This window comes from Rana temporaria, chromosome 9, assembly GCF_905171775.1.
Source record: "Rana temporaria chromosome 9, aRanTem1.1, whole genome shotgun sequence".
Taxonomy (NCBI): Eukaryota; Metazoa; Chordata; class Amphibia; order Anura; family Ranidae; genus Rana; species Rana temporaria.
This window is the reverse complement of record NC_053497.1, coordinates 182,753,741-182,780,754: the sequence shown is the minus strand read 5'-3', so window position 1 is coordinate 182,780,754 and position 27,014 is coordinate 182,753,741. Positions and strand designations below refer to the sequence as shown.

Genomic DNA, 27,014 nt, shown 5'->3' with positions numbered 1-27,014 from the left:
GCAATGTTGCAATCTATAGTATGTAAGGTAGTCTGAAGCAGGGGCATGGAAGGTCTCTTGGATGTGGGGAAAGGACGTGTTAGTCACCAAGGGTCGTAAGTCGTGAATGTGGGCTGCGCGGTCAGATATCCATTGGGGGATAGGTAGGTCAGGAGTTAGCAGCTGAAGTGTTTCAACAGGTATAGGGATGGGTTTAGTTGCGAGAGTCGGCCACGTGGAGGAAAGGAGCGACTTCCAGACCTTGACAGTGGCCTGAATGGTAGGGGAGTACAGTGAGAGTTGTGGGTGTTTGACAGTTGTGCTGAATAGCCAACGGGACAGGTTGGAGCCTGGGATCATTTTGGACTCTATATCACCCCAGAGTGTGGTGGGGTGTTCTGCCATCCATTCCCGCATTTGTGACATTATGGTGGCCACATAATAGTCTTTGATGTCTGCTAAACCCATACCCCCTACAGATCTGTGTTTAATGAGTTTAGTCTGGCTACACCTGGGTTTTTTGCCTTGCCATAGGAAGTGGCCCAGTATGGACTGTAGGGATTTAAGGTAGGATTGTGGCAGTGGGATTGGGAGTGTCCGAAAGATATATAGTAGTTTGGGTAGGACCATCATTTTGAAGGCTGCGAGCCTTCCTGCCCAGGAAAACTCATGTTTGGAAATTTTTGTGGTGTCACGGATAAGTATCTGTTTTAGTTCAGTATAGTTGTGGGGGAATAGGGTTGATGTGGATTTAGTCAGCGTGATGCCTAAATATGGTATTCCCGCGTCTGCCCAAGGATACGGGTATATGTTCCTAAGTAAGTTGCTAGTGATGGCGTCCAGGCCTATGTCTAGAATATATGACTTTTGTTCATTCACCTTATAATAAGATACGTTACCAAATCTCTGCAGTAGTAGCTGTACCGAAGCCAGGGAGGAGAGGGGGTCAGTCAGCATTATTATCACGTCATCGGCAAACAAATTGATTTTATGGTCCGAGGTGCCAATTGTAAGGCCCGTTATTGAGTCGTGCGTTCTAACGTGTTCTGCCAGAGGTTCCATGATGAGATTAAAGATTAGCGGTGATAGGGGACATCCTTGGCGTGTGCCGTTGGAGATCAAAAAGGGTTTCGAGAGTATTTCCGAGGTATATACTTGGGCTGAGGGAGAAGAGTACAGCGCCATGATGGCGGATAGTATAGGGCCCTGAAACCCAAATTTAACGAGTGTTGCATGCATATAGCCCCAATGGACTCGATCGAACGCCTTCTCCGCATCCAGTGATAGGAGCAGAGAAGGCGTTCGAGTCGACCCCGCCGTGTGGATGAGGTCAATGAGTCTACGGGTTGCATCAAAGGTCTGCCTACCCTTAGTGAAGCCCGACTGGTCCTTATGTATGAGCAGGGGCATTAAGTCTATCAGACGGTTGGCTATTAGTTTAGCGTGGATTTTAGCGTCTAAGTTAAGGAGGGAAATGGGTCGGAAGTTTTGGGCACATGTGGGTTCCTTGCCTGGCTTCGGTAGAGTAACAATCAGGGCGGACAGCATTTCCGGGGGGAGAGAGGAGGAGGATGCAGCATCGTTACAGACTTTGGTCAGGAAAGGTGCGAGTATTGGGCCAAATTTTTTGTAGTATTCGCCCGTTAAGCCATCAGGGCCAGGGGACTTGTTGGGGGGCAAACCTGAGATTGTGTTTTGAATTTCCAGGGGAGTAAAAGGGGCGTTCAGTAACTCCAATTGGTCCGCAGACAGTTTAGGGAGATTGATGTCTTGGAGAAATGATGCTATGTCTTGGGGAGAAGGTTGGGGTACTGAACTGTCATCCTTTAAGTTATACAGAGTGTTATAATAGTGGCTGAAAGCATCAGCAATCTCTGTGGGGTCAATAAGTTTCCGTTTTGAGGAAGGGTGGAACAGGTGGGTAATTTTAGTTTTGGCGATCTGGCCTTTGATTCTATTAGCCATTGCTTTACCGGCTTTGTTGCCCGTGGAGTAGTGGGTAGCCCTGAAATGGGTATGCGCTCTTTCATAGGAATCCATTAGGTGGGCTCTAAGATCACTCCTTAGGAGGTCTAATTTGTTCTTGGTAGCAGGAGTGGGATTGGATTGGTTTTGGGCCTCTAACGTTCTTATCTCAGATGTCAGGGTGTCTAGACGTTGCGTTTTCAACCTCCTCTCTCTTGCCCCTAACTGAATAAATATTCCACGTATGAAAGCCTTGTGGGCATTCCACAGCGTGGAGTTATCATTTACAGAACCTGCATTCAGGGAGAAAAATTCGGTTAGGCAGTCTTTGATATATGCAGAGTGATGTGGGGATTGAATGAGGGCCGCATTAGCCCTCCAGACCCTTGAGCGTGCAAGGGAGGGGGAGGCATTTAAGGACATGGTGACGGGTGCGTGGTCAGACCACGTAATGGTGGAGATCTCTGAGTTCGAGACTCTGGGAAGGGACCATTTGTCCACTAGGAAGTAGTCAATTCTCGTGTAGGAATTGTGGCGGGGGGAGAAGTAGGAATAGTCTCTTTCGGTGGTGTGGAGACACCTCCAGGCGTCGTACAGGTCGTGCGTTTTTAGGAAGGAGCCCATAGGTGAGGCATTCCTGCCTGTTCGGGAAGAGGCATCGATTGAGTTGTCGGGGACCATGTTAAAATCCCCACAGATGATGAGGTGTCCTTGCTTAAAGCGACTGAGTTTCTTCATAAGTCTAGATAGAAAGCTGATTTGCCTTGTGTTGGGAGCATAAACATTCACTATGGTATATCTGACATTGTCCAAGGAGCAGTCTAGAGCTAGGTATCTGCCATTGACATCCGCTATGCTGTTGTGGAGGGTAAAAAGTATAGTGTCTTTGATGGCGATCAAGACTCCATGTTTTTTCTCCGGTCCAGAGGCCTTTAAGATAGTTGGGAAAAGTTTGTTAGAACAGGTTGGTTCTGCCGTGGATTTAAAATGCGTTTCTTGCACACATATGACGTCACAGAGAGAAGTGCGAGCAGTTTTCCACAGTGACGCCCTCTTTGCAGGGTGATTCAGGCCTTTTACATTTAGTGTCATGAATTTTGGCATTGTGCTGGTAGAGTGTAGTAGGTGTGGACAGTCAGGTACTCACGGTTCGTTGTGGATCTTCCAGGGGGGAATCAGGTGGGATGCGGCGTAGGATCAGTGTTCAGTTCAGGGAGTATTTCTTCTCAGGAGTATGGTGCTCTCCGGGGGTCAGGAGGAGTGGGGGAAGAAAGAAGACAGTGAGGAATCACTAGGAAGGGTTAACAATAAGAACAGTAATTTCAAATAGGGTAACAACAGTGCTGGGTGTGTTGAAGACACCGTGGCCAGTAGTATGTCAGAAATGACTACTGAGTATTTGGGGGGTAAAAGTCCGTGTATCAACTGCAACGAGCAGGCACCGACCGGAGTGCATATCAAGGAGATTTGTGATGAGTGCACTAACCCTATGGTCAATTAGCCACGCTGGGGTGAGATTCCATGGCGCTGGATTGCAGGTTGTCGGGGAACGATTCCTGGGGTGTTGCGTTGCCATCCGGAATGATGTGCCATTTTTTAAGGAAGCGGATGCCTTCTTCTACCGTATGTATATTGTGTTTAATTCCATTCCTGGTGATCATGAGCTTGGTCGGGAAGCCCCATTGGTAGGGAATCTTGTGGTTGTTCAGTGGTTTAGTTATGGTTTGGAGTTGTCTTCTTTGTTGACGGGTGTACTGGGAGATGTCAGCGAAAAGCTGCAGTTTCGTATAGGGCGCAGGTAATTGGCCAAGGCGCCTGGATTTGGACATGAGCATATCCTTAGTGTGGTAAAAATGAACCCTCATGAGAGTGTCACGGGGTATTTCAGGTGGTAGGTGAGAGGGCTTTGGCAGGCGGTGAATTCGGTCAATGATCGTTTCCACAGGGGGGAGATCAGGTAGGAGCGTGGTGATCAATTGCCTGGCGTAGGTGTTAAGGTCGGCGGGTATGACCGATTCAGGGATGCCACGTATCTTCACATTGTTGCGTCTTGACCTGTCCTCGAGGTCCGCCATCTTGGCGCGCAACCATTGATGGTCCTCTTTAGTGTGGTCGTGGGCATCTACCAAGTCATTAACTGTGACTGTCATGGCGCTCATCTGGTGTTCGATGCGGCCTACTCTATTGTTCACGTGTGTTATTTCGGTTTTAAAGGCAGAAATCATGGTAGCAATGTCGCTGTGCAGCGAGCTATGTAGGGACATCAGCATGTCTTTTAGTACTGTGTCCATGACTGGTTGATCAGCGGTGGGAAATGCAGCTATGGGGGAGGATGCTGGGGCTAGTGAGGGGAGACAGTCCAGTGCAGGCCTTACCTCATAGGCCTGGGGATTAGAGTCCATCCGCATCCGCGCCTTGGCAGGGCTGGCAGTAGTGGAGGATGGTCCGGACTGCGGCGGTGGGTCGTGAAGGGGTGAGCTGGGATGTACAGGCGCATCCACAGCCTCAAGCATGCCAGCGTGTGTCCTCCCTCCTCGCGGTGAGCGGTCGCGGGCGCCATCTTGGATCGAGGCGCCGTGAGGTGAGGAGAAGAAGTCGGTAAGCTTCCGAGGCGGGCGGTCTTCTCTCCGTTTTCTGGAGTTGCCGGGTGGGTTCCCCAGTGTGTGCTGGTTCTGATGATGCATTTGCAGGGTGTAGGTTAGCTGTTTAGGCGAAAAATCCTCCGGTCAGTGCAGGAGCTGTGAGATCAGGCTTCCATACAGCTCGGCGGTTGGCCACGCCCCCCGCGCGGTATGGATTTCGATCGTAACGAATGACCCGAAAAACAAATAAAATTGAAAACGAACACATATTTTTGGCAGTACACATGTCTATGTGGAGGTAGACCAATGGTGGGTGTAATCGTTTAGGCAACAGTTAAGGGACTAATTAAGTATCTCGGTGATTTCATTGGCTGCAATACAAATCATATAATTATTTAATATTCAATCTTTTTTTTGCAGAGTAAACTTTTATCGGAGAGTTTCTCTCCAGTTCTGATGACAAAAGCTGTGAAAAATGAAAAGGAGCGGAGACTGATGAAGGACTGTCATGTAAGGACAACTTCTTATTTTACTTTAAAAGAGCCGAGTACAATACAACCCAATATATATATATATATATATATACAGTATCTCACAAAAGTAAGTACACCCCTCAATCACATTTGTGTAAATCTTTTCTTCTATCTGAAGAAATGACACTTTGGCCCAGATTCTCAAAGACTTACGCCGGCGTATCTCCAGGCACCATCTGACACCAAATACGTTACATTGTAGCAAAGTGTCATTTCTTCCGTGTAGTTCACATGAAAAGATAAAAGAAAATATTTACAAAGATGTGACTGAGGGGTGTACTCACTTTTGGGAGATACTGTGTGTATATATATATATATATATATATATATATATATATAACTATAAAAATGTTACATCGTAGATCCGGGACGCTGTGGCGGTCATTGAATATTTGGCCTGGTTGGAGAAAACCGTCCCCACCAATACAGTGACGGAACTGAGCGGCGCAAGTTTTGTTGATGGACGCCGAGAGTAAGTGTCATGGCCGCTCCGTATTTACATTGTATGATTTCCTTCATCTGTGTATCCCAAAATCTTTATATAGAGCCGGAAAAAAAAAAAAAACATTTCAAAATCGAAACTTTTATTTCTGTTCACATATTTAAAACTATCATTCTTCACAAGATCGTATTCTGTTATATTTTGTCTCCCCCCTTACATATACATTATAGATCTCATGAATGTGTTGAGTTGTTAAATCGGTTACTTCTTCGTCTCTCGTTAATGATCTTCTTGTATCTCTGGACAGGAAGCAGCAGTATTATAAAGGTCCAAGTTTTACCACCATCTCCGCCGGCGGACTGAACGCGGCTCTTCCACATTACAGGTACAAGGCTCAGGGTTGTTGACTTTTGCTCTTAGAGCTAGACCTCCCATATACATAAGTATCACAGGCTCCTCCCATATACATAAGTATCACAGGCTCCTCCCATATACATAAGTATCACAGGCTCCTCCCATATACATAAGTATCACAGGCTCCTCCCATATACATAAGTATCACAGACTTCTCCCATGTACATAAGTATCACAGGCTCCTCCCATGTACATAAGTATCACAGGCTCCTCCCATGTACATAAGTATCACAGGCTCCTCCCATGTACATAAGTATCACAGGCTCCTCCCATGTACATAAGTATCACAGGCTCCTCCCATGTACATAAGTATCACAGGCTCCTCCCATGTACATAAGTATCACAGGCTCCTCCCATGTACATAAGTATCACAGGCTCCTCCCATGTACATGAGTATCACAGGCTCCTCCCATGTACATGAGTATCACAGGCTCCTCCCATGTACATGAGTATCACAGGCTCCTCCCATGTACATAAGTATCACAGGCTCCCCCCATGTACATAAGTATCACAGGCTCCCCCCATGTACATAAGTATCACAGGCTCCCCCCATGTACACAAGTATCACAGGCTCCTCCCATGTACACAAGTATCACAGGCTCCTCCCATGTACACAAGTATCACAGGCTCCTCCCATGTACACAAGTATCACAGGCTCCTCCCATGTACACAAGTATCACAGGCTCCTCCCATGTACACAAGTATCACAGGCTCCTCCCATGTACACAAGTATCACAGGCTCCTCCCATGTACATAAGTATCACAGGCTCATCCCATATACATAAGTATCACAGGCTCCTCCCATGTACACAAGTATCACAGGCTCCTCCCATGTACATAAGTATCACAGGCTCCTCCCATGTACACAAGTATCACAGGCTCCTCCCATGTACATAAGTATCACAGGCTCCTCCCATGTACACAAGTATCACAGGCTCCTCCCATGTACATAAGTATCACAGGCTCCTCCCATGTACATAAGCATCACAGACTCCTCCCAATACTTTGGTGAAGCTCCAATAACAATAACAGCCTCGAGTTTTTTCGAGTGTGAATCGGAAAAATATCTCTTTATGGCCTTTAGATGGAGCTGATGATCATAGGAAATAAATATTTGTTTTCTATAACCCTCAGATCCATCTACTGGCCATAATGTGGTATATTCCTGATTCATGCAATTCTTATGAATAAAGAACATCCGACCCTGAGAGAAAATAGCCTGGTAACATTCGATTTTTGCCGGCATTAGCGCCCAACAAACGCACAGGTAGTTTCACAGGACGAATCGCTTTGCACATTTTTTTTTTTTAAATAGAAACTCCTCAAAGAGTCCGAAGGGTAACACAAGGCTGTAAAAATTCTTATCATTGTATATATTTTCATGTTACAGGTCCACTAATGAAACCAACCGGCCGCTGAGTGTGAATGAAATCTATCTGGTGGATTCCGGGGGACAATACTTGTGAGTATCAGGACCAGACCAATCGCGAAAACCTTTGTTGTGTTACTATTTTCTGACTGTAAAATACAAGTACTACAATCTAGTGATGTAGCCTGGGGGGGGGGGCATGGGGGGTTTCCCTGGTAACAAAATTCTTAGGGGTGTAAATTTATACCTCCCAACCATCCCGGATTCTGCGGGACTGTCCCGGGATTTCAAAATGCTGGCATTCTGTGGATCAGAACTGAGTACTGGAGCCCAGGAACTGTGCTAGATGGGGGGGGGGGCAGTTGGAGGGGGGAGGATTTGTGGTAGAAGGAGGGATTGGAGGGGGAAGTATTTGTGCTAGATAGGGGCAGTTGGAAGGGGAAGATTTTTGGTAGAAGGGGGAAGCGAGTCCTAAGACCCAATTGACCAGGAGTCTTAGGACCCAATTGGCCAAGACTTTTAGGACCCGATTGGCCAGGAGTCTTAGGACCCAATTGACCGGGAGTCCTTGGACCTGTTTGGCCGAGAGTCTTAGGACCTGATTGGCCAGAAGTCTTAGGACCCGATTGGCCGGGAGTCCTAGAACCTGATTGGCCAGGAGTCCTTGGACCTGTTTGGCCAAGAGTCTTAGGACCCGATTGGCCAGAAGTCTTAGGACCCGTTTGGCCAGGAGTCCAAAGACCCGATTGGCCGGGAGTCTTAGGACCCAATTGTCCGGGAGTCCTTGGACCTGTTTGGCCGAGAGTCTTAGGACCTGATTGGCCAGAAGTCTTAGGACCGGATTGGCCAGGAGTCTTAGGACCCGATTGGCTGGGAGTCTTAGGACCCGATTGGCCGAGAGTTTTAGGACCTGATTGGCCAGGAGTCTTAGGACCCGATTGGCCAGGAGTCCAAAGACCCGATTGGCTGGGAGTCTTAGGACCCGATTGGCCGAGAGTTTTAGGACCTGATTGGCCAGGAGTCTTAGGACCCGATTGGCCAGGAGTCCAAAGACCCGATTGGCCGGGAGTCCAAAGACCCGATTGGCCGAGAGTCTTAGGACCTGTTTGGCCGAGAGTCTTAGGACCCGATTGGCCGAGAGTCTTAGGACCCGATTGGCCGAGAGTTTTAGGACCTGATTGGCCAGGAGTCTTAGGACCCGATTGGCCAGGAGTCCAAAGACCCGATTGGCCGGGAGTCCAAAGACCCGATTGGCCGAGAGTCTTAGGACCTGTTTGGCCGAGAGTCTTAGGACCTGTTTGGCCGAGAGTCTTAGGACCTGTTTGGCCGAGAGTCTTAGGACCTGATTGGCCAGAAGTCTTAGGACCGGATTGGCCAGGAGTCTTAGGACCCGATTGGCTGGGAGTCTTAGGACCCGATTGGCCGAGAGTTTTAGGACCTGATTGGCCAGGAGTCTTAGGACCTGATTGGCCAGGAGTCTTAGGACCCGATTGGCCAGGAGTCCAAAGACCCGATTGGCTGGGAGTCTTATGACCCGATTGGCCGAGAGTCTTAGGACCTGTTTGGCCGAGAGTCTTAGGACCTGATTGGCCAGAAGTCTTAGGACCCGATTGGCCGGGAGTCTTAGGACCCGATTGGCTGGGAGTCTTAGGACCCGATTGGCTGGGAGTCTTATGACCCGATTGGCTGGGAGTCTTATGACCCGATTGGCTGGGAGTCTTAGGACCCGATTGGCTGGGAGTCTTAGGACCCGATTGGCTGGGAGTCCAAAGACCCGATTGGCTGGGAGTCTTATGACCCAATTGACCGGGAGTCCTTGGACCTGTTTGGCCAAGAGTCTTAGGACCCGATTGGCTGGGAGTCTTAGGACCCGATTGGCTGGGAGTCATAGGACCGATTGGCCAGGAGTCCAAAGACCTGATTGGCTGGGAGGAGAAGCGACCGCTGGGACTCGGGAAGAGATGCAGTGGGGGGGTGGCGGGGGGCGGGCAATTGGGGTGCCAATATTTTTGCCCATGACTGTCGGTTTAATCTCCTGGATTAATTCCATGACTGCTACATCTGAGCCCAGAACTGAATGAAACGTTCTACTTTTATTTTCTGTGTATCTAGTGAACAGATTGATACAAAGTTTCTTTCTAAACTTTATTTAGCGACGGAACAACGGACATCACAAGGACGGTGCACTGGGGGACACCCACCGCCTTTGAAAAGGTAAGATTTATTACAGGACAACCTCAGATTAAAGGGGAACCTCAGGCTTTTTGGTATCAATCTCATTTACGCTGTCTTTTCGCTCTTTTGCCGGGTCTTCTCTGAAATCTTCTCCCTCTGATCTTCTTCAGATGGAAAAAGTCCCCCCCCCCTAAGCTGTTTGCCCGTCGGTCCAGGCACTTACCCCATCTAGGCGGGTAGAGGGTGGCGGGCAGCGTGCAGTGGCTCCGTGTCCTCCCCTCCATCGGATGGCTTCCAGCATGCGGCTCCTTCCCTCCTCCTAGGCGTCCAACAGGATCGCCTGTCCTTTCAGCCAATCATGTGTGTGGCACTCTAATCAGTGCTTCAAAAAAAAAAAAAACACCATTGGAATCCATGCATCCGGCATCCTGAAAGGGGCCAGTGGTGATGGAAGGGCCGCCCCTGGATATGAATGAAGATTATGATGATGATATGAATGATAATGACTATATGGACAGGGGAGGGCTGGCAGCCTTAGGCCTGGGGGGCAAGTCCAGTCAAGTGGCCCATAGAGCGTGGAAAAGTGATGGATCGAGGAAAACAGTCTAAAATGTTTCATGATCACAAGAGTCCGCACAGAGGCCTCCCCTTACATCAGAGCCCCCTTTCCTTTAACAAAGTCCACAGAACACCCCTTTTTATACACTGGGAGGCAGAAGAGACTAGAGAGGGTGAGCTCACCAGGATGGAGGCTGAGGCGCAGGCAGGCTGTCTGATGCTTTTTTGGGTTCAAACTTCCTGTCCAGTGCCCACACATGCCTGGGGAGTGTGGGCAGGGCAGACTCAGAAGGAGGAGGAGCAGATGAGCTCTATCTCTCCTCGTGTCTGTGCAGAGAGAGAGAAGGGGATGTCAGCGCTGGTGTGCGCTGAGGCTGAGCTATGTGCGAGACGGGACATAGCTCAGCTCTGCAGCCATCTACCTCGGAGCTGACACAGGCACGGCCGCACAGCGGGAGGTGAACGGGGGCCGTGACCTGAGTTAGCAGAGCTCCAGCAGGCATATTCCTGCTCTGCAAAAACAGCATTTGGTAGTGGCCGCCGGTGGCTGTGCATAGTGTCACCAGCCCGGGGGGAGATTTCCACCCTGCCCCCCCTGCCAGCCCTCCCCTGGATATAGATAATGATAATAATGATATGGATAATGTATGATAAGGATATGAGGATAATGATGGAGATTATGATGATGATGAAGACTATTTTTAACTGGCTGTATTTTCTCCTCTAGGAAGCCTACACTCGGGTCCTGATCGGAAATATTGAGCTGAGCCAACTTGTATTCCCACCAAGGGCATTAGGTAAACTCCGGATCCCGAGTCTCTATATATATATATATATATATATCAGTCCTGGAATATATTCTACTAAGGGATCCTTTTAGGAATCCTAAAGAGTATCAAGTTATATATAATATGGAGGAGTTTTTATGTTTTTTGATCTGGTTTATGTAGACAGTCTGAGCCATTCTATAAGGGTGGCAGGAGTGCCGCCCCCCCCCAGAGTTCCCAATGTTAGTTCGCCAAATAAGAAAGCTAATAATGGGGAACAATTTTTTTTTTTACATAAATGATAACATGACTAACATTTTTTAAACTTTGAGATGTTAAAAAATGTTAGACATATTGGCCCAGATTCTCAAAGGGCTTACGACGGCGCAACGCCATTTGCAACACCGTCGTAAGTCCTAATCTGGGCCGTCGTATCTATGCGACTGATTCTTAGAATCAGTTACGCATAGATATCCCTTAGATCCGACAGGCGTAAGTCTCTTACTCTGTCAGATCTTAAATGCAATTTTTTTTTTCCGCCGCTAGGTGTCGCCTCCGTCGTTTTCCCCGTCGTCTATGCAAATTAGCTATTTACGCGAGATTCCCGAACGTACGCGCGGTCGACGCAGTGAATTTACGACGTTTCCGTAAACTTGCCCCTGCTATATGAGGGGCAAGTTTACGAAGGTCCGTCGTATGCCATGTTAAGTATGGCGTCGGGTCAGCGTCGTCTTTTTCCGTCGTTTTCCTAAGTCGTTCACGAATAGGACTTTACGTCAATGACGCTCACGTCGGCGTCATTGACGTTTTCCGTCGTGAGCTGGAGCATGCGCACTGGGCTATTTTTACGCCCGGGCCATGCCCAGTTCGATCGGCGCCCCCTTTAAATTACGCAGCCATACGCCGGGCCATTTACACTACGCCGCCGCAAATTACGGAGCAAGTGTTTGGGGAATACGGCACTTGCTCCTGTAAGTAGTGGCGGCGTAGTGTAAATAGCTTACGCGCCGCCACCGCAGGATGTACGGGAATCTGGCCCATTATCATTTATATTAAGAAAACCTGTTAGAGTCTGCAAAAGACTTGAGACCGGGGGGGGGGGGGGAGGTTCACCTTCCAGCAGGACAACGACCCTAAAGTACAGCCAGAGCTACAATGGAAGGGTTTAGATCAAAGCCTATTCATGTGTTAGAATGGCCCAGTCACAGTCCAGACCTAAATCCCATTGAGAATCTGTGGTCAAGACTTGAAAATTGCTGATCACAGACGCTCTCCATCCAATCTGACAGAGCTTGAGATATTTTACAAAGAAGAAGAATGGAGGAGAAATGTCCCTCTCTAGATGTGCAAAGCTGGTAGAGACCCCCCCAAAAAGACTTGTAGAGAAAGGGGGTTCTACCAAGAATTGACTCCGGGGGGCGCCATACAAATGCCCCTCCCCCACACTTTTCACACATTTCTTTGTATCATTTTCCTTCCACTTCACAATTATGTGACACTTTGTGTCTCTCACATAAAATCCCAATAAAATACATTTACGTTTTTTTGGGGTGTAACATGAGAAAGTGTGGGGAATGTCAAGGGGTATGAATACTTTTTCCAGGCACTGTATATAGATATAATGTAGACATTGTATTACATTATCATACATGCCAATACACTGTATCAAAAATGACAAAATGTGGAACATTTCAAGGGGTATGAATACTTTTTCAAGGCACTGTAAGTACAGGAAATATTTCGGGAGGGTCTCAGAAGCATCAAAAGCCACACAGGAAGCCCAGCCGGGAGTCGGCACCCAACCGGGGCCCCCGAATGGCGACCACATCGCTGATAATGATCTGTTTTTTATTTCTTGGCAGGAATTAACATCGAATCGATCGCCCGGCGCGCCCTGTGGGAGGCGGGTCTGAATTTTGGGCACGGGACAGGACACGGCATCGGAGTTTTTTTTTCTGTTCATGAATGTAAGTCATAAGTTGGCGTCTCGGTTCTGTGTGAATATTGAGAAGTTGAATCTTTATATCCCATGGGGATGTTTCTTGGGGTACGGTCACCGGAATTCCCGATCATCTCCGTCTATTGCGCTACTTTTTTCCCTCTTCTGAATGTCTCTCTATAACTATAATAACAGGGGAAAAAAAGAGAGAGAGTACGAGTGTCGCCACACGGGATTATTTCTATGTGTAATTTACTATTTGATAAGATCCTCCTGACACCGTCAACATTTTAATACGTTTTAAAATGTTTGTTTTACATTTATAAGCGTGTGTCTCTCTCTGTGTATAAACTATATTATCAAAAGTATTGGGACGCCTGCCTTTACACGCACATGAACTTCAATTGCATCACAGTCTTATAGCTAGATTCAGAAAGAGTTAGGCCGGCGTATCTGTAGAGTATTAGTAGATACGCCGACCTAACTCGGAATCTGCGCTGTCCTAAGTTTAGGTGTATTCTCAAACAGAGATACACTGAAACCTATCTAAGATACGACCGCCTGCGCCGTCCTATCTTAGGGTGCAATATTTAGGCTGGTCGCTAGGTGGCGCTTCCGTTGCGGTCGGCGTAGAATATGTAAATCACTAGATACGCCTATTCACGAACGTACGTCCGGCCGACGCAGTACAGATGCGCCGTTTACGTAACGCTTTATCAGGCCTAAAGATATTCCATCAAATAGCTGGAATAGTAATGTTAAAGTATGGCCGCAGTTCGCGCATCGAAATTCGAAAATTTTACGTCGTTTGCGCAAGTCGTCCGTGAATAGGGATTTACGTAGTTTACGTCCACGTCGAAATCAATAGGCCCGTGCGGCGGACTTAGCCGCAATGCACACTGGGAAATGTAGGCGCACGGCGCATGCGCAGTTCCAAAAAAAGTCAATCACGTCGGGTCAAGCCCCATTAACACAAAACACGCCCCCTCAGCCTATTTTGAATTGGGCGCCCTTAAGCCCCGTACACACGGTCGGACTTTTGCCCAACCAACTTCAAAATCCGGCACTTTTCGTATTTGTCCGACCGTGTGTACGTTCCATCGGACCAACTTTTTTGGCTTCAATCGGACAAAAAGTTGGGTCTGTGAACGGACCAACTTTCTGTTCCGAAAAGTCCGATTGTGCAAAGTGCGACCGTGTGTACAGCAAACCATCGGACTTTTGGACAAAGTACAAATGCGCATGCTCAGAACCAATGTTAAACTCAACCAACAATAGCAGAAGTTAACCAAAGGGTGGCGGTAAAGAGCAAGTAAAACCACGTGATGTTGGGAAAGTGTTAGAAAAGTTTGCAGAAAAGTCCGAGCGTGTGTATGCTATGGGTGTGATCGGACAAATCAATTAAGACAAAAATCCAAGGGAAATTTTGTTGGATGTCCTACCGTGTGTATGAGCCTTTACGCCCGCCCGATTTAGGCTACGCCGCCGTAACTTAGCAGGCAAGTACTATGTGAATCATGTACTTCCCTCGCTAACTTACAGCGGCGTAGCCTAAATGCCATAAGCTACGCCGCCGCAAGTATGCGTTCGCCATCCTGAATCTAGCAAATGATGAACTTTAATTGCATCCCAGTCTTAGTCCGGAGGGTTCAATATTGAGTTGGCCCCGCCCTTTGCCGCTATAACACCTTCACCTCTTCTGGGAAGGCCGTCCACAAGGTTTAGGAGGGCGTCTATGGGAATGTTTGACCATTCTTCCAGAAGAGCATTGGTGTGGTCAGGCGCTGATGTTGGACGGGGCAGGTGTCCCAATGACACCATTGTAATGGGTGTCCCCTGTAATAAATATCTGTAAAATAAAGATACAATAATAATAAAAAAATTAAATTGACACCCAAAATATTTTACTGTAGTTTCACATCAAGCTTCATGCCACAAACCATGGAAAACTTTTTTTGCATTTTAATTTTTTTTTTTTTAAGTAAAAAACTGTCATAGAAAATAATATTACAGTCATAAATTGGCTCCATCTGTATAATAATAATAATAATAATAATAATAATAATAATACAAATAATAATAATAATAATAATAATAATAAAAATGTGCACTAAGAAAATAACTCTCTTTATTGTCATTTCCCAACTCTAGGGCCGGTTGGATTGCGGGCTGGGAATATTGCTTTTACCAAAGGAATGTTCACATCAATTGGTACTGTAACACTTAATATTATTTTATTAGTTTTATCTTTATCCCCCTATTAGAAGTTCTTGATTTTATTATTTTTATCTCCCTATTACAAGTTCTTGATTTTATTATTTTTATCTCCCTATTACAAGTTCTTGATTTTATTATTTTTATCTCCCTATTACAAGTTCTTGATTTTATTATTTTTATGCGTTTACTATTTAATTCATATATAGAGAAAAAGATCCATCCAATTTCCATCCAGCGCTGTGCACGAGAACAGCAGCTCTCTCCACTCTCTCACTTCTCATTGGAACATTGGATCCCGCTCAAAGGCAGGGGGTGTGCCAGGTGTGCCATGGGCACACCCTAATTACTACATGCGGTGCCGTGTCCCCCTACTGCCCAGGCTTCTTATTGTGTAGGCAAAGCATTGCTGCTGGCTTCCCTCCTATCCCCTCCCCCTGGCGGAGGGTTGTTTCAGGATGGCGAGCAGGGGAAGGGGCTAGTCAATATGTAATTTACTGGCCCCTTCCTTTTCTAAGTGAACACGTTCGCTCGCTGTGTTCATTCATAACTGAAGCATAATAAACTGTGATTACTATGTCTCGGTTTGTGAATGAACAGGAAGCCGCTCAGCACAGAGCACTTCCCATTCATTCAATGTCCGGTGCAGCTGAGGCTGTAGAGAAAGGCGTGTGGGTTTGAGCTTTGGGGGGCACACACTGCTGTCAATCAAATTCTGTGATGGGGAGCTGGGGGTGGGGACAAGCCACTCTATCTGTGTCAATAGATGCAGACAGGGAGGATTGGGAGCAAGCCTGCACAAGTGCCCCCCATAGAAAGCAGCATTCTATGGTGGCCATTTATTGAAGTGGAGGTTTCCAGGAGTGCCTACTTTGTCCCTGTAACGGCTACCCAAGTGGTGTGAGGGTCTCAGCCGCTGGAGACGTCCTTTTCCCTGGCAAGCTGCGATATGCAGGTACCGCCGGTATATCCCATCGAACGCCCTTCCAAGAAACGAGACGGGCTACGTTTGAAGGGTCAAGCAGACTGACTTTATTTGCCACATTTTTCCTCCTTATATCTGGTTACAACTGTACAGAAACAAATGACACTCCCCCCCCCCCACCCAGGGGGGACTTCAATACACACACTTTGAAACAATGACACTCCCTTGAGCCAATCAGCCGCTAGCCGTTTTGGCTCCTTAACTTGATCAGACAATAGAATTCAATTAACCTTTAAACCAATTATACACTCACACATAACAGCCTCCGTATTCTGAAGGGATTAACTAAACAACAGAGAGTCAATTAGCTATGCAAAGGGACTATTGGCATTCAACAGTGAAGAGTCCCTTGCATGATTAACCCTTTGAGCTCAGAATACAATGTGGTAAATCCAACTGTAACAAGTCCTGCAGTTATTATCAATGTCCAGGCAGAATACTCCATAATCCGTTACACTGCCCCCCTTTTGTGGAACACTCCGGCAGACCCGGATTGATCCTTTTCGGATCAACTTGGGGATGTCCGGTCTGCTGTTAGGGTAAAAGTTCCGTTTGCCTGGACAGTCCGTCGGCCTTCCCATTGGCTTACCAGGTCGGTAGCTGATGGTGACGGTGAATAATAGAATTCAATTCTGGAACAGTCACTTGCTTTGCTCTCTCAATGGCTCCCAAAACCTGTTGCTGATGCTCTTGGGACAGATACGGCACCACCTGGATGCAAATCCCATTTAATCTTTTGACAATTTCCGCCTGTTTGTGCATTTCAATGTTCAAGCCACGGGACATCTCATAATACATGACATAGTGTCGTTGCATCTCTGATTTCTCACTGGCCAACTTGTCACATTCCCATTTTAGACTGTGATATTGTGCCGGATCTACAGTACATGTCGGGGAAGGTAGTCTTACCCGGTTCTCAGCAGCAAGCGGGTTGATTCCAGCAACGCGGGTGGTCACGGGACAAGCAGCAGCAGGTGTAGGTAAATAAGCCGAAGTCAGAGGGCCAATGTCGTTGCCCAGCACCACCTCGGCAGGTAGGTTGTCCATGATACCAACTGTGGTCTTTCCTGACCCAGCTCCCCAGTCTAAGTGCACCCAGGTGGTGGGTACGCGAGATACAGCACCCCCTGCGACCCGGACGGCAACTGTGCGAGTGGACACGTTCTCTGGCTTTACCAGATGTTTTTGAATCAGAGTGATAGTAGTCCCGGAATCTCTTAGGCCTTGTGCTACTTGTCCATTCACTCGTACCTCCTGACGGTGATGCTGACGGTTATCCGGAGAGGCAGCTTGTATTGGGTCTGCCTCATACCAAATTCCCAGACATTCCTCAGGGCCCCCCTCAGTCTCCAGGCAGTGGGCCGCAGAGGGACGTGATGGAGTGACCTCTGTGTTGGGTGTTGTGCGTCTCCAATTGTTATTTGTAGCTCTCAAAGGGCAATAACAAGCAATATGTCCCGTGTCGCTGCAGTGATGGCACGTCACCCTAGGCGAATCCCGGGGGTAGTTGCTAGGCCCCTGAGGACGTGGTGGGACTGGAGCCCGAAACTCTGGGCGTGGGGTGACGGTTGGAGTACGCGGTTCTACCTTCTGAGCCAGCCGCATAGTACCCTTGCTTACTTTCCTTGTCTCCGCGTACTCATCTGCTAGCCGAGCCGCCTCGTTTAAGTTAGCGGGACGGCGATCTCGTACCCAGTCTTGTATGTCTGCGGCCAGGTCTTGGAAGAAATGTTCCATTAGGAACAGCTGCAATACTTCCTCCCCGGTGTTGGCCTTGCACCCTTGGACCCAAAGGGATGCCACCCTTTGTAACTGGTTGGCCCATTCCATGTGGGAGTCCACAGCCATCTTCTTGGACTCCCGGAAGCGCCGGCGGTAGGCTTCTGGCGTTACGGCATATCGGGTTAGCAGCGCCTTTTTAACTTGCTGATATTGTAAAATATCCTCTGGAGCGAGAGCCCGAAAGGCTTCATTGGCTTTGCCCGACAATTTCCCCGACAAAATAGTAACCCATTGGTCTGGTGGTACCTGGTGTAGTGAGCACTGCCTCTCAAAGTCCGCCAAATATCCATCTATTTCCTCCTCACTTTCTACAAAAGCTTTAAATGCAGTGAACGGTATTTTCTTTCCTGTAGCAGCAGGTGGGGGGTAGGAACTGCAGGTGTAATGGGCTGTCTCGCTCTTACCAGTTCCAGTTCTTGTCCCCTCTTCGTTTGTATCTCTTCCCTTGCTTCCCGGAACAGCTGGTTTATTAGTTCCACGGACGTTTCTGGATACAAGGATAATCTCTGCTGTACAATCCCAGTTATTACATCTTCTTCGCTGACCGGTGCAAGGGGCTCCGTTCCTTCCATTGATCCATCCATTTCGTCCAGCTCCAGCAGTTCAGCTATCAGCTCCCTCCGCGGTCTGTTGCTGGCGCTCCTACCACGACTCTCTAATAAATCTTTCAGTGTGGATCTTTTCAGCCTGGCGTACTGCGACTCCATTCAGCACTTGCTCTTTGGATAAAAGGACCATCCCACCGCTGCCAACCAATGTAACGGCTACCCAAGTGGTGTGAGGGTCTCAGCCGCTGGAGACGTCCTTTTCCCTGGCAAGCTGCGATATGCAGGTACCGCCGGTATATCCCATCGAACGCCCTTCCAAGAAACGAGACGGGCTACGTTTGAAGGGTCAAGCAGACTGACTTTATTTGCCACATTTTTCCTCCTTATATCTGGTTACAACTGTACAGAAACAAATGACACTCCCCCCCCCCCACCCAGGGGGGACTTCAATACACACACTTTGAAACAATGACACTCCCTTGAGCCAATCAGCCGCTAGCCGTTTTGGCTCCTTAACTTGATCAGACAATAGAATTCAATTAACCTTTAAACCAATTATACACTCACACATAACAGCCTCCATATTCTGAAGGGATTAACTAAACAACGGAGAGTCAATTAGCTATGCAAAGGGACTATTAGCATTCAACAGTGAAGAGTCCCTTGCATGATTAACCCTTTGAGCTCAGAATACAATGTGGTAAATCCAACTGTAACAAGTCCTGCAGTTATTATCAATGTCCAGGCAGAATAGTCCATAATCCGTTACAGTCCCTATGAGTCTTCTTTCCTCTCAACCCTACTGAACAGCTTTGAGACGAATTGGAACACCAGTTGTGGGTCAGGCCCATTTAACTCAATAGGCCTGCATGGAGCCCCAACCTGAACCTTACTGAACACCCTTGGGATGAATCGAAACACCAGTTGTGAGTCGGGTCCGTCAAACTCAATTGGCCTGCACGGAGCCCCAATCTCAGCCCTACTGAACACTCTCTGGATGAATTGGAACACCAGTTGTGAGTTGGGTCTATTGAACTCAATTGTCCTGCATGAAGCCCCAACCTCAACCTTACTAAACACCGTTGGGATGAGTTAGAACACCAGTTGTGAGTTGGGTCTATTGAATTCAATTGGTCTGCATAAAACCCCAACCTCAACCCTACTGATAACCTGTGGGTTAAATCGAAACACCAGTTGTGAGTCAGGTCCATTGAACTCAATTAGCCTGAATGGAGCACCAACCTCAACCCTATTGATAACCTTTGGAATGAATTGGAACACCAGTTGTGAGTCAGATCTATTGAACTCAATTGGCCTGCATGGAGCCCCAACCTCAACCTTACTAAACACCGTTGGGATGAGTTAGAACACCAGTTATGGTTTAGGTCTATTGAACGCAATTGGCCTGCATGAAGCCCCAACCTCAACTCTACTAAACACCTTTGGGATGAATTAGAACACCAGTTGTGGGTCAGGTCCATTTAACTCAATAGGCCTGCCTGGAGCCCCAACCTGAACCTTACTGAACACCTTTAGGATGAATCGAAACACCAGTTGTGAGTCAAGTCCATCAAACTCAATTGGCCTGCATGGAGCCCCAATCTCAGCCCTACTGAACACCGTTGGGATAAATTGGAACACCAGTTGTGAGTCAGGTCTATTGAACTCAATTGTCCTGCGTGAAGCCCCAACCTCAACCCTACTGAACACCTTTGGGATAAATCGAAACACCAGTTGTGAGTCAGGTCCATTGAACTCAATTAGCCTTCATGGAGCCCCAACCTCAACTCTAATGAACACCTTTGGGATGAATTGGAACACCAGTTGTGAGTCAGGTCTATTTAACTCAATTGGTCTGCATAAAGCCCCAACCTCAGCCCTACTGAACACCTTTGGGATAAATTTGAAACACCAGTTGTGAGTCAAGTCCATCAAACTCAATTGGCCTGCATGGAACCCCAATCTCAGCCCTACTGAACACTGTCTGGATGAATTGGAACACCTATTGAACTCAATTGTCCTGCATGGAGCCCCAACCTTAACTCTACTGAACACCTTTGGGATGAATCGGAAAACACCAGTTGTGAGTCAGGTCCATCAAACTCAATTGGCCTGCATGAAGCCCCAACCTCAACTCTACTAAACACCTTTGGGATGAATTGGAACACCAGTTGTGAGTCGGGTCCATCAAACTCAATTGGCCTGCATGGAGCCCCAACCCTACTGAACGCCGTCTGGATGAATTGGAACACCAGTTGTGAGTTGGGTCTATTGAACTCAATTGTCCTTCATGAAGCCCAACCTGAACCTTACTGACACATTGACACACTCCAGACTGTTATAGTGCAAAGAGGGGAGGGGTGGGGATGCCATTTTTATTAAAGTGATATTAAAGGCTTGTTGTTGTTTTTTTTAAAACATGTTATACTTACCTGCTCTGAGTATTGGTTTTGCACAGAGCAGCCCCGATCTTCCTCTTCTCGGGTCCCTCGCGGGCGCTCCTGGCCCCTCCCTCCTGCCTAACTTGCTGTGGGGGCACCCAAGCTGACTTGCTCCCACACACACACACAGAGTCGGGGCTTGGTACCGCCCCCTCTCTTCTCATTGGCTCACTGGCTGTGATTGACAGCCAATAGCTCACATTGCTGCCTCAGCCAATGAGCTGAGTTTCTCGTGCACATTGTTGGATTACGATGGGGGTCAGGGGAGTATTGGGGGGGGGGGTTTCTATACTGAGAAGGTTTTGCATGAAGGTAAAAAACCTTCTGAACCACTTAAAAATGTTCCTGGGATCTCCCCCTTTAGCGCAGAGAACCCTCTCTTTGGGTTAACTCACATCAAACGTTTGTTTTTCTTCCTCCGTAGAACCGGGCTACTACCATGAAGGACTTTTTGGTATCCGTATCGAGGACATTGCGGTGGTGGTGGAAGCAGATACAAAGGTTTCTATTTTATAATATTCATCATTTTTGTAATGCGCAAAAAAATTTCTAAGTTTGATTTCACAACAAAATTGGCAGATTCTCAGTTGGCAAAATTTCCCTGAAGTTTTCTTCTTCTTTTGCCTTGTTTCGCAAAAAGAAGTTATAAAAAGTAAGTGACTAAAAGCGGAGCTCCACCCAAAAGGGGAACTCCCCCCCCCCCAGTTTTGACTGGTACTTCCGCTGGGATCGCCTAGGCAGGGAAGAGGTTCTCCTCTCCCCCCTCCCTCCCTGCAACTTTCTAGGACACATCACAGGTCCAAGAAGATTGCCCCGACCATCAGGGCTGGACTTGGACAAAGATTTGGCCCTGGACTTCATCCAGACCGGCCCACTTTAATTCAATAAAATGCTGCCCCCCCAAAAAAAAAATCACGCCCACCAAAAGGCCCCTACATCCATTATTGTGTATCATGAGAGGGTGAGAGAGAGGGGAATGAGAGAGAGAGGGAGGGTTGAGGGAAAGGGGAGGGGGTGAGTGTATAACAGAGGAGGGGGCTAAGAGAGAGTGGGTGCTGAGAGACAGATGAGGGGTCTTAAAGACAGAGGAGGGGTCTGAAAGACTGAAGAGGGGGCTGAGAGACAGAGGAGGGGGCTGAGAGACAGAGGAGGGGGCTGAGAGACAGAGGAGGGGGCTGAGAGACAGAGGAGGGGGCGAAGAGTCAGTGGGGGTCTGAGAGACATAGGAGGGGTCTGAGAGATAGAGGAGGGGGCTGAAAGGGCCGGGGGGACTGAAAGACAGAGGTGGGACTGAGAGACAGAGGTGGGACTGAGAGACAGAGGAGGAGACTGAGAGACAGAGGAGGAGACTGAGAGACAGAGGAGGGGGCTGAGAGACAGTGGGGGGCTGAGAGACATAGGAGGGGTCTGAGAGACAGAGGAGGGGGTCTGAGAGACATAGGAGGGGGTCTGAGAGACATAGGAGGGGTCTGAGAGACATAGGAGGGGTCTGAGAGACATAGGAGGGGTCTGAGAGACAGAGGAGGGGGCTGAGAGACAGAGGAGGGGGCTGAGAGACATAGAAGGGGTCTGAGAGACAGAGGAGGGGGCTAAGAGACATAAGAGGGGTCTGAGAGACAGAGGAGGGGGCTGAAAGGGCCGGAGGGACTGAGAGACAGAGGGGGGGACTGAGAGACAGAGGGGGGGTCTGAGAGACAGAGGAGGGGGCTGAGAGACAGAGGAGGGGGCTGAATGACAGAGGAGGGGGCTGAGAGACAGAGGAGGGGGCTGAGAGACAGTGGGGGGCTGAGAGACAGAGGGGGGTCTGAGAGACAGAGGGGGTCTGAGAGACAGAGGAGACTGAGAGACAGAGGGGGGGACTGAGAGACAGAGGGGGGGTCTGAGAGACAGGGGGGACTGAGAGACAGAGGGGGGGGTTTGAGAGACAGAGGGGGGGGTCTGAGAGACAGAGGGGGGGTCTGAGAGACAGAGGGGGGGTCTGAGAGACAGAGGGGGGGGGGTCTGAGAGACAGAGGGGGGGGTCTGAGAGACAGAGGGGGGTCTCCGTTTTTTTTAAACGGCCCACTGTGCAATCTGCCCACCGGGAAACTCCTGGGAATTCCCGATGGCCAGTCCATCCCTGCTGACCATTCAGGAGCCACGAGCCGTCACAGCCGGATACACACAGTTGTAATGACGTATAATAAAAAAAATCTCGACCTATGAAATTCCTCGACTGTGTCACTTCCGGTGCGGCTACGTCAGCAAACAGCTGTTTGCAGGGCTTTACCACGTACCGAAGGAAAGTGTTAGATAGAGCGGTGCTTGGAGAGACATGGCGAGTGGCCACTACGTCTGAGCAATGCATCATGGTAGGAGGTCACATGATCCTTTACACCATATACTGGGGGAGGCTGCAAAGGAAGAATAATTGTCAGGGATGCAATTTGGAGCCAAGCATAAGTGTCTGGGGGGGAGGCGGGGCCCTGACCGTGGCCACCTGGGTAGGAGGGGTGGCTGGGAAGCACATAGAGTAACCAATACATCAATTTATCTCTTGCCACGCTGAATGCCTGCAGGAGGAGAAGCAGCTATTAAATACAGTGTTTAGGGCAAAGTGACGGGGACTTTCTAAAGCCTTCATGCCCCCCATCCAGTGGCGTCACTGGGGGGGGGAAGAGGGGGCCATGACCCCCCAAAAATTATACTGTGCCCCCCTATGTGTTCAGTGGCAGCAGAAGAGAAATGGACGGTTCGGTTCCCCTACGTGCTGCCCAGCCGCACCCTCCCACCCACCCAGGTGGCCACAACCCACCGGAGAGATGCTTTGGACCCCAGGAGCCCTAGGCGCAGAGGAGGAGGAGGAAGTTAAATCCTCCTCCACTTTCAACGCTAGGGAGAGAGGGAGTCGCGGCCATGACGTCACTGGTTGCTAGGCGCCAGGCGGCTCTAGCAACCAGAGTCAGAGCCAGTGCTACCGCGGTTCAGTCCCCTGCATTCCAGACTGCTCCCAGAGTTCCGGTGTCAGTTTCTTTTAATTGGGGGGGGTCGCACAGTAGAATTTGTGTGGGGGGTCATGGCCCCCTCTGACCCCCCTAGTGACGCCACTGGACTGGGGAGCATGAAAGCTTTACAAAAGGCCCAGTGACTTTGTCCTGAGCGCTGTATTTTAACATTTCACCCTAAACAATTGACATTTTATTGATACAATGTGATTTGCCTCTTGCTCTATGTGTTGTATAATTGAGTCGACCATACAATGAACTCTCCTCTGTATCCCCCGGTGCAGCACATGTTTGGAGGAGAGAAATATTTGACGTTCGAGAAGGTGACTTTAGTGCCGTATGACCGAAATCTGATCGACACCAGTCTGATGACAGATGTGCACGTGAGTTCACAAAATAATAATAATAATAATTACAATAATACATTGTAGCCAATGCAGTTACATGGTAGGTAATGTTGGATAAAGACAAAAGTCCATCCAGAGCAACCTGTGTAGGCAGGGCTGTCTTAATGAGAGGGCACACCTGGGCATTGCCCAGGGGCCCCAGCTGCATGGGGGGCCCCTGCACTTTCCCCAAAGCAGCTGGTCCTTGAGCCCACACTGCCCTGAAATTGGGGGCCCCCATGATGGCACTGAGAGTGATAGTCTGCCTCCTACCTACTTAATGTCTGTTTACCTGCACTGTCATCATTGTAGGGGCCCCAGAGCATTACTTTGCCCAGGGGCCCATGATGCCATTAAGACGGCCCTGTGTGTAGGTGTGTGTTGGAAGAAGAAAAAAATAAAAATTCCCATATCCCTGTATAGTGTTTTCAGTAAGATGCACATCCAAGAGCCTTTTTAAAACTATCCATACTTCCTGCGAACACCACCGATCGCGTGAATCGCCCTGACAGTGAAGTACCGCCTACGCAGCTTATATTGCTTGCCGACCATGTCACGCCGATATACGTCGGCAGAATGGCACGGCTGCGCAAAGCAATGGCCCGGATTCAGGTACGACTTGCGCATTATTTGCGGAGGCACAGGGCAACGATTTTGCCCTACGCCCCGCAAATAATTTGCGCTGCCCTCGAATCACGGAGCAGTAGCTCTGTAAATTGTGAGGGCGCGCCAGCAAAATTGCCCGGCGTAAGCGCGCGCAATGTAAATGATTCCGCCGGGGCCAGGAATCATTTAAATTAGGCGCGATCCCACGCCGAGCGTACAGCGCATGCTCCGTCGGGAAACTTTCCCGACGTGCATTGCGGCAAATGACGTCGCAAGGACGTCATTTGCTTCAAAGTGAACGTGAATAGCGTCCAGCGGCATTCACGATTCACTTACGCAAACAACGTAAAATTCGAACGCCGCAACGCGGGAATGCCGGGTATCCTATAGCATTGGCTGCGCCTGCTATTAAGATGTGTAACCTTACGCTAAAGACGGCGTATGCAAACTACGTAATTTGCGTATGCAGGGCTCACGCAACGTTGTGAATCGGTGTTAGTATGCAATTTGCATACTATACACAGATCACAATGGGAGCGCCCCCTAGCGGTCATCGCTAGAATGCAGCCTAAAATCTGCGTGGCATAAGAGCCTTATGCCACGCAGATTTTAGGCTGCAGTCGGCGTAACGAGTTCTCTGAATCAGGAGAACTCGTTACGCCGGCGCAAGTCAGCAATTGCGCTGCGTAACTATGGTTACGCAGGCGCAATTGCTACCTAAAATCTGGGCCATTGTGTATAAATACGTTGCTTTGAATGTCGCGCCTGCCACGAGCTCTGTGACTGTGCCCGCGCGACCTGCGGACTCTGTGTCCACCGGTGTCCCGTGATCGTGTTACGGAGCTACAGAACGAGGGGATGCCTGTGTAAACAAGCCATTTCCCTGTTCTGCCTAGTGACAGGACACTGATCTACTGCTCCCTGTCATCGGGAGCAGTGATCAGTGACGTGTCAGTGGTAGCCCAGCCCTCAACACAGTTAGAATCACTCCCTAGGACCAGTGCCATCTTAATAGCATCATGGGCCCCTGGGCAAAGAAATGCATTGGTGCCCCAACAATGAAGATGGCGACCTGGGGCATGCTATCTGGGGCATGCTATGCTGTCTGAAGATGGCAGAAGTGGGTGGATCTAGTTTTCCAGCCAAGTAAGCAGCGCGCTATGAATGCTGGGGCGGCCGTGGCACGCTCTGAATGCTGGGGTGGCCACTGACATCACTGGTTGCTAGGTGCCAGGCGACCGGCAAGTTCTAGCAACTAGGCAGTATACAATGAATTGGTATCTTGTATCAGTCATAATGAGCCGGCACTCTTATTGATAGATTTATTAATATCTGTGTATCTGTTTCAATAGCTCAAGCATGTAGACCAACACTACAAGAAGATCAGAGAGGTGATGCTGCCGGAGCTGCAGAGGCAGGGCCGCCAGGAGGAGTACAAGTGGCTGGAGAGGAACACGGAGCCCCTGTCCCCGGGGACAGCCGTCACCGTCTCTCTGGGTGTTCTGTCCGCATCTCTCCTTGTCAGTCTGTTCCTCCAGTAGACGGGAGCCTGACGCCGATCACCCGCGCCGCGCCGCGCCACATACCAGGACTGGCTTCAATCAGAGCTTTTTTAAGGCCCAAAAAAGATAAACTATTAAAGTGACTTTTCTATTATATTCGGTGCTCCTTGTATTACTTATGACTATTTTTATTTCTTTTTTTTTTTGTTTTGGAAATCATCGGATTAACCCTTTCACACACACTAAAAAAAAAATCTATTTAGGCCTGAAGATTACATAAAATCCCCAAATATTCTATTAGCTAGATTCAGGTACGACGGTGCAAACTTGCGGCGGCGTAGCTTAGCGTGTTTAGGCTACGCCGCCGTAAGTTAGCTAGGCAAGTACATGATTCTCAATATACTTGCCTGCTAATATACGGCGGCGTAGCCTAAAGCGGGCGTAAGGGCGCCGAATTCAAATGTGTTGGAGGGGGGCGTGTTTTATGGTAATGAGGCTTGACCTCACGTTTTTTTACGTTTCTTTTTTAATGCGCATGCGCCGGGCGCCTACATTACCCAGTGTGCATTGTGGCTAAGTATGCCGCACGGGCCTATTGATTTCGACATGGACGTAAACGACGTAAATCCCGATTCATGGACGACTTACGCAAACGCTGTAAAAAATTTGAATCTCGCGGCGGGAACGGCGGCCATACTTTAACATTGTTATTCCACCTAATAGATGGAATAACTTTAGGCCTGCTAATGCCTTACGGAAACGGCGTAAATCGTCTGCGGCGGCCGGGCGTACGTTCGTGAATCGGCATATCAACTAATTTACATATTCTACGCCGACCGCAAT

The 27,014-nt window shown here is 48.7% G+C and overlaps 1 protein-coding gene across 1 annotated transcript in view; it reads left to right on the top strand.

The window, feature by feature from the left end:
• The window catches only part of LOC120914370 (xaa-Pro aminopeptidase 2-like), a 52,613-nt gene extending 26,286 nt beyond the window's left edge, over window positions 1-26,327 (top strand). Inside the window, exons 12-22 of the mRNA XM_040325056.1 lie at window positions 4,947-5,036; window positions 5,422-5,531; window positions 5,809-5,886; window positions 7,306-7,377; window positions 9,438-9,498; window positions 10,745-10,814; window positions 12,647-12,751; window positions 14,875-14,934; window positions 21,118-21,194; window positions 23,962-24,060; window positions 26,022-26,327. Of these exons, the coding sequence (XP_040180990.1) occupies window positions 4,947-5,036; window positions 5,422-5,531; window positions 5,809-5,886; window positions 7,306-7,377; window positions 9,438-9,498; window positions 10,745-10,814; window positions 12,647-12,751; window positions 14,875-14,934; window positions 21,118-21,194; window positions 23,962-24,060; window positions 26,022-26,210 (1,011 nt within the window). The 3' untranslated portion in view covers window positions 26,211-26,327. The remainder of the gene's footprint in view (window positions 1-4,946; window positions 5,037-5,421; window positions 5,532-5,808; window positions 5,887-7,305; window positions 7,378-9,437; window positions 9,499-10,744; window positions 10,815-12,646; window positions 12,752-14,874; window positions 14,935-21,117; window positions 21,195-23,961; window positions 24,061-26,021) is intronic.
• Window positions 26,328-27,014: the final 687 nt, after the last annotated feature.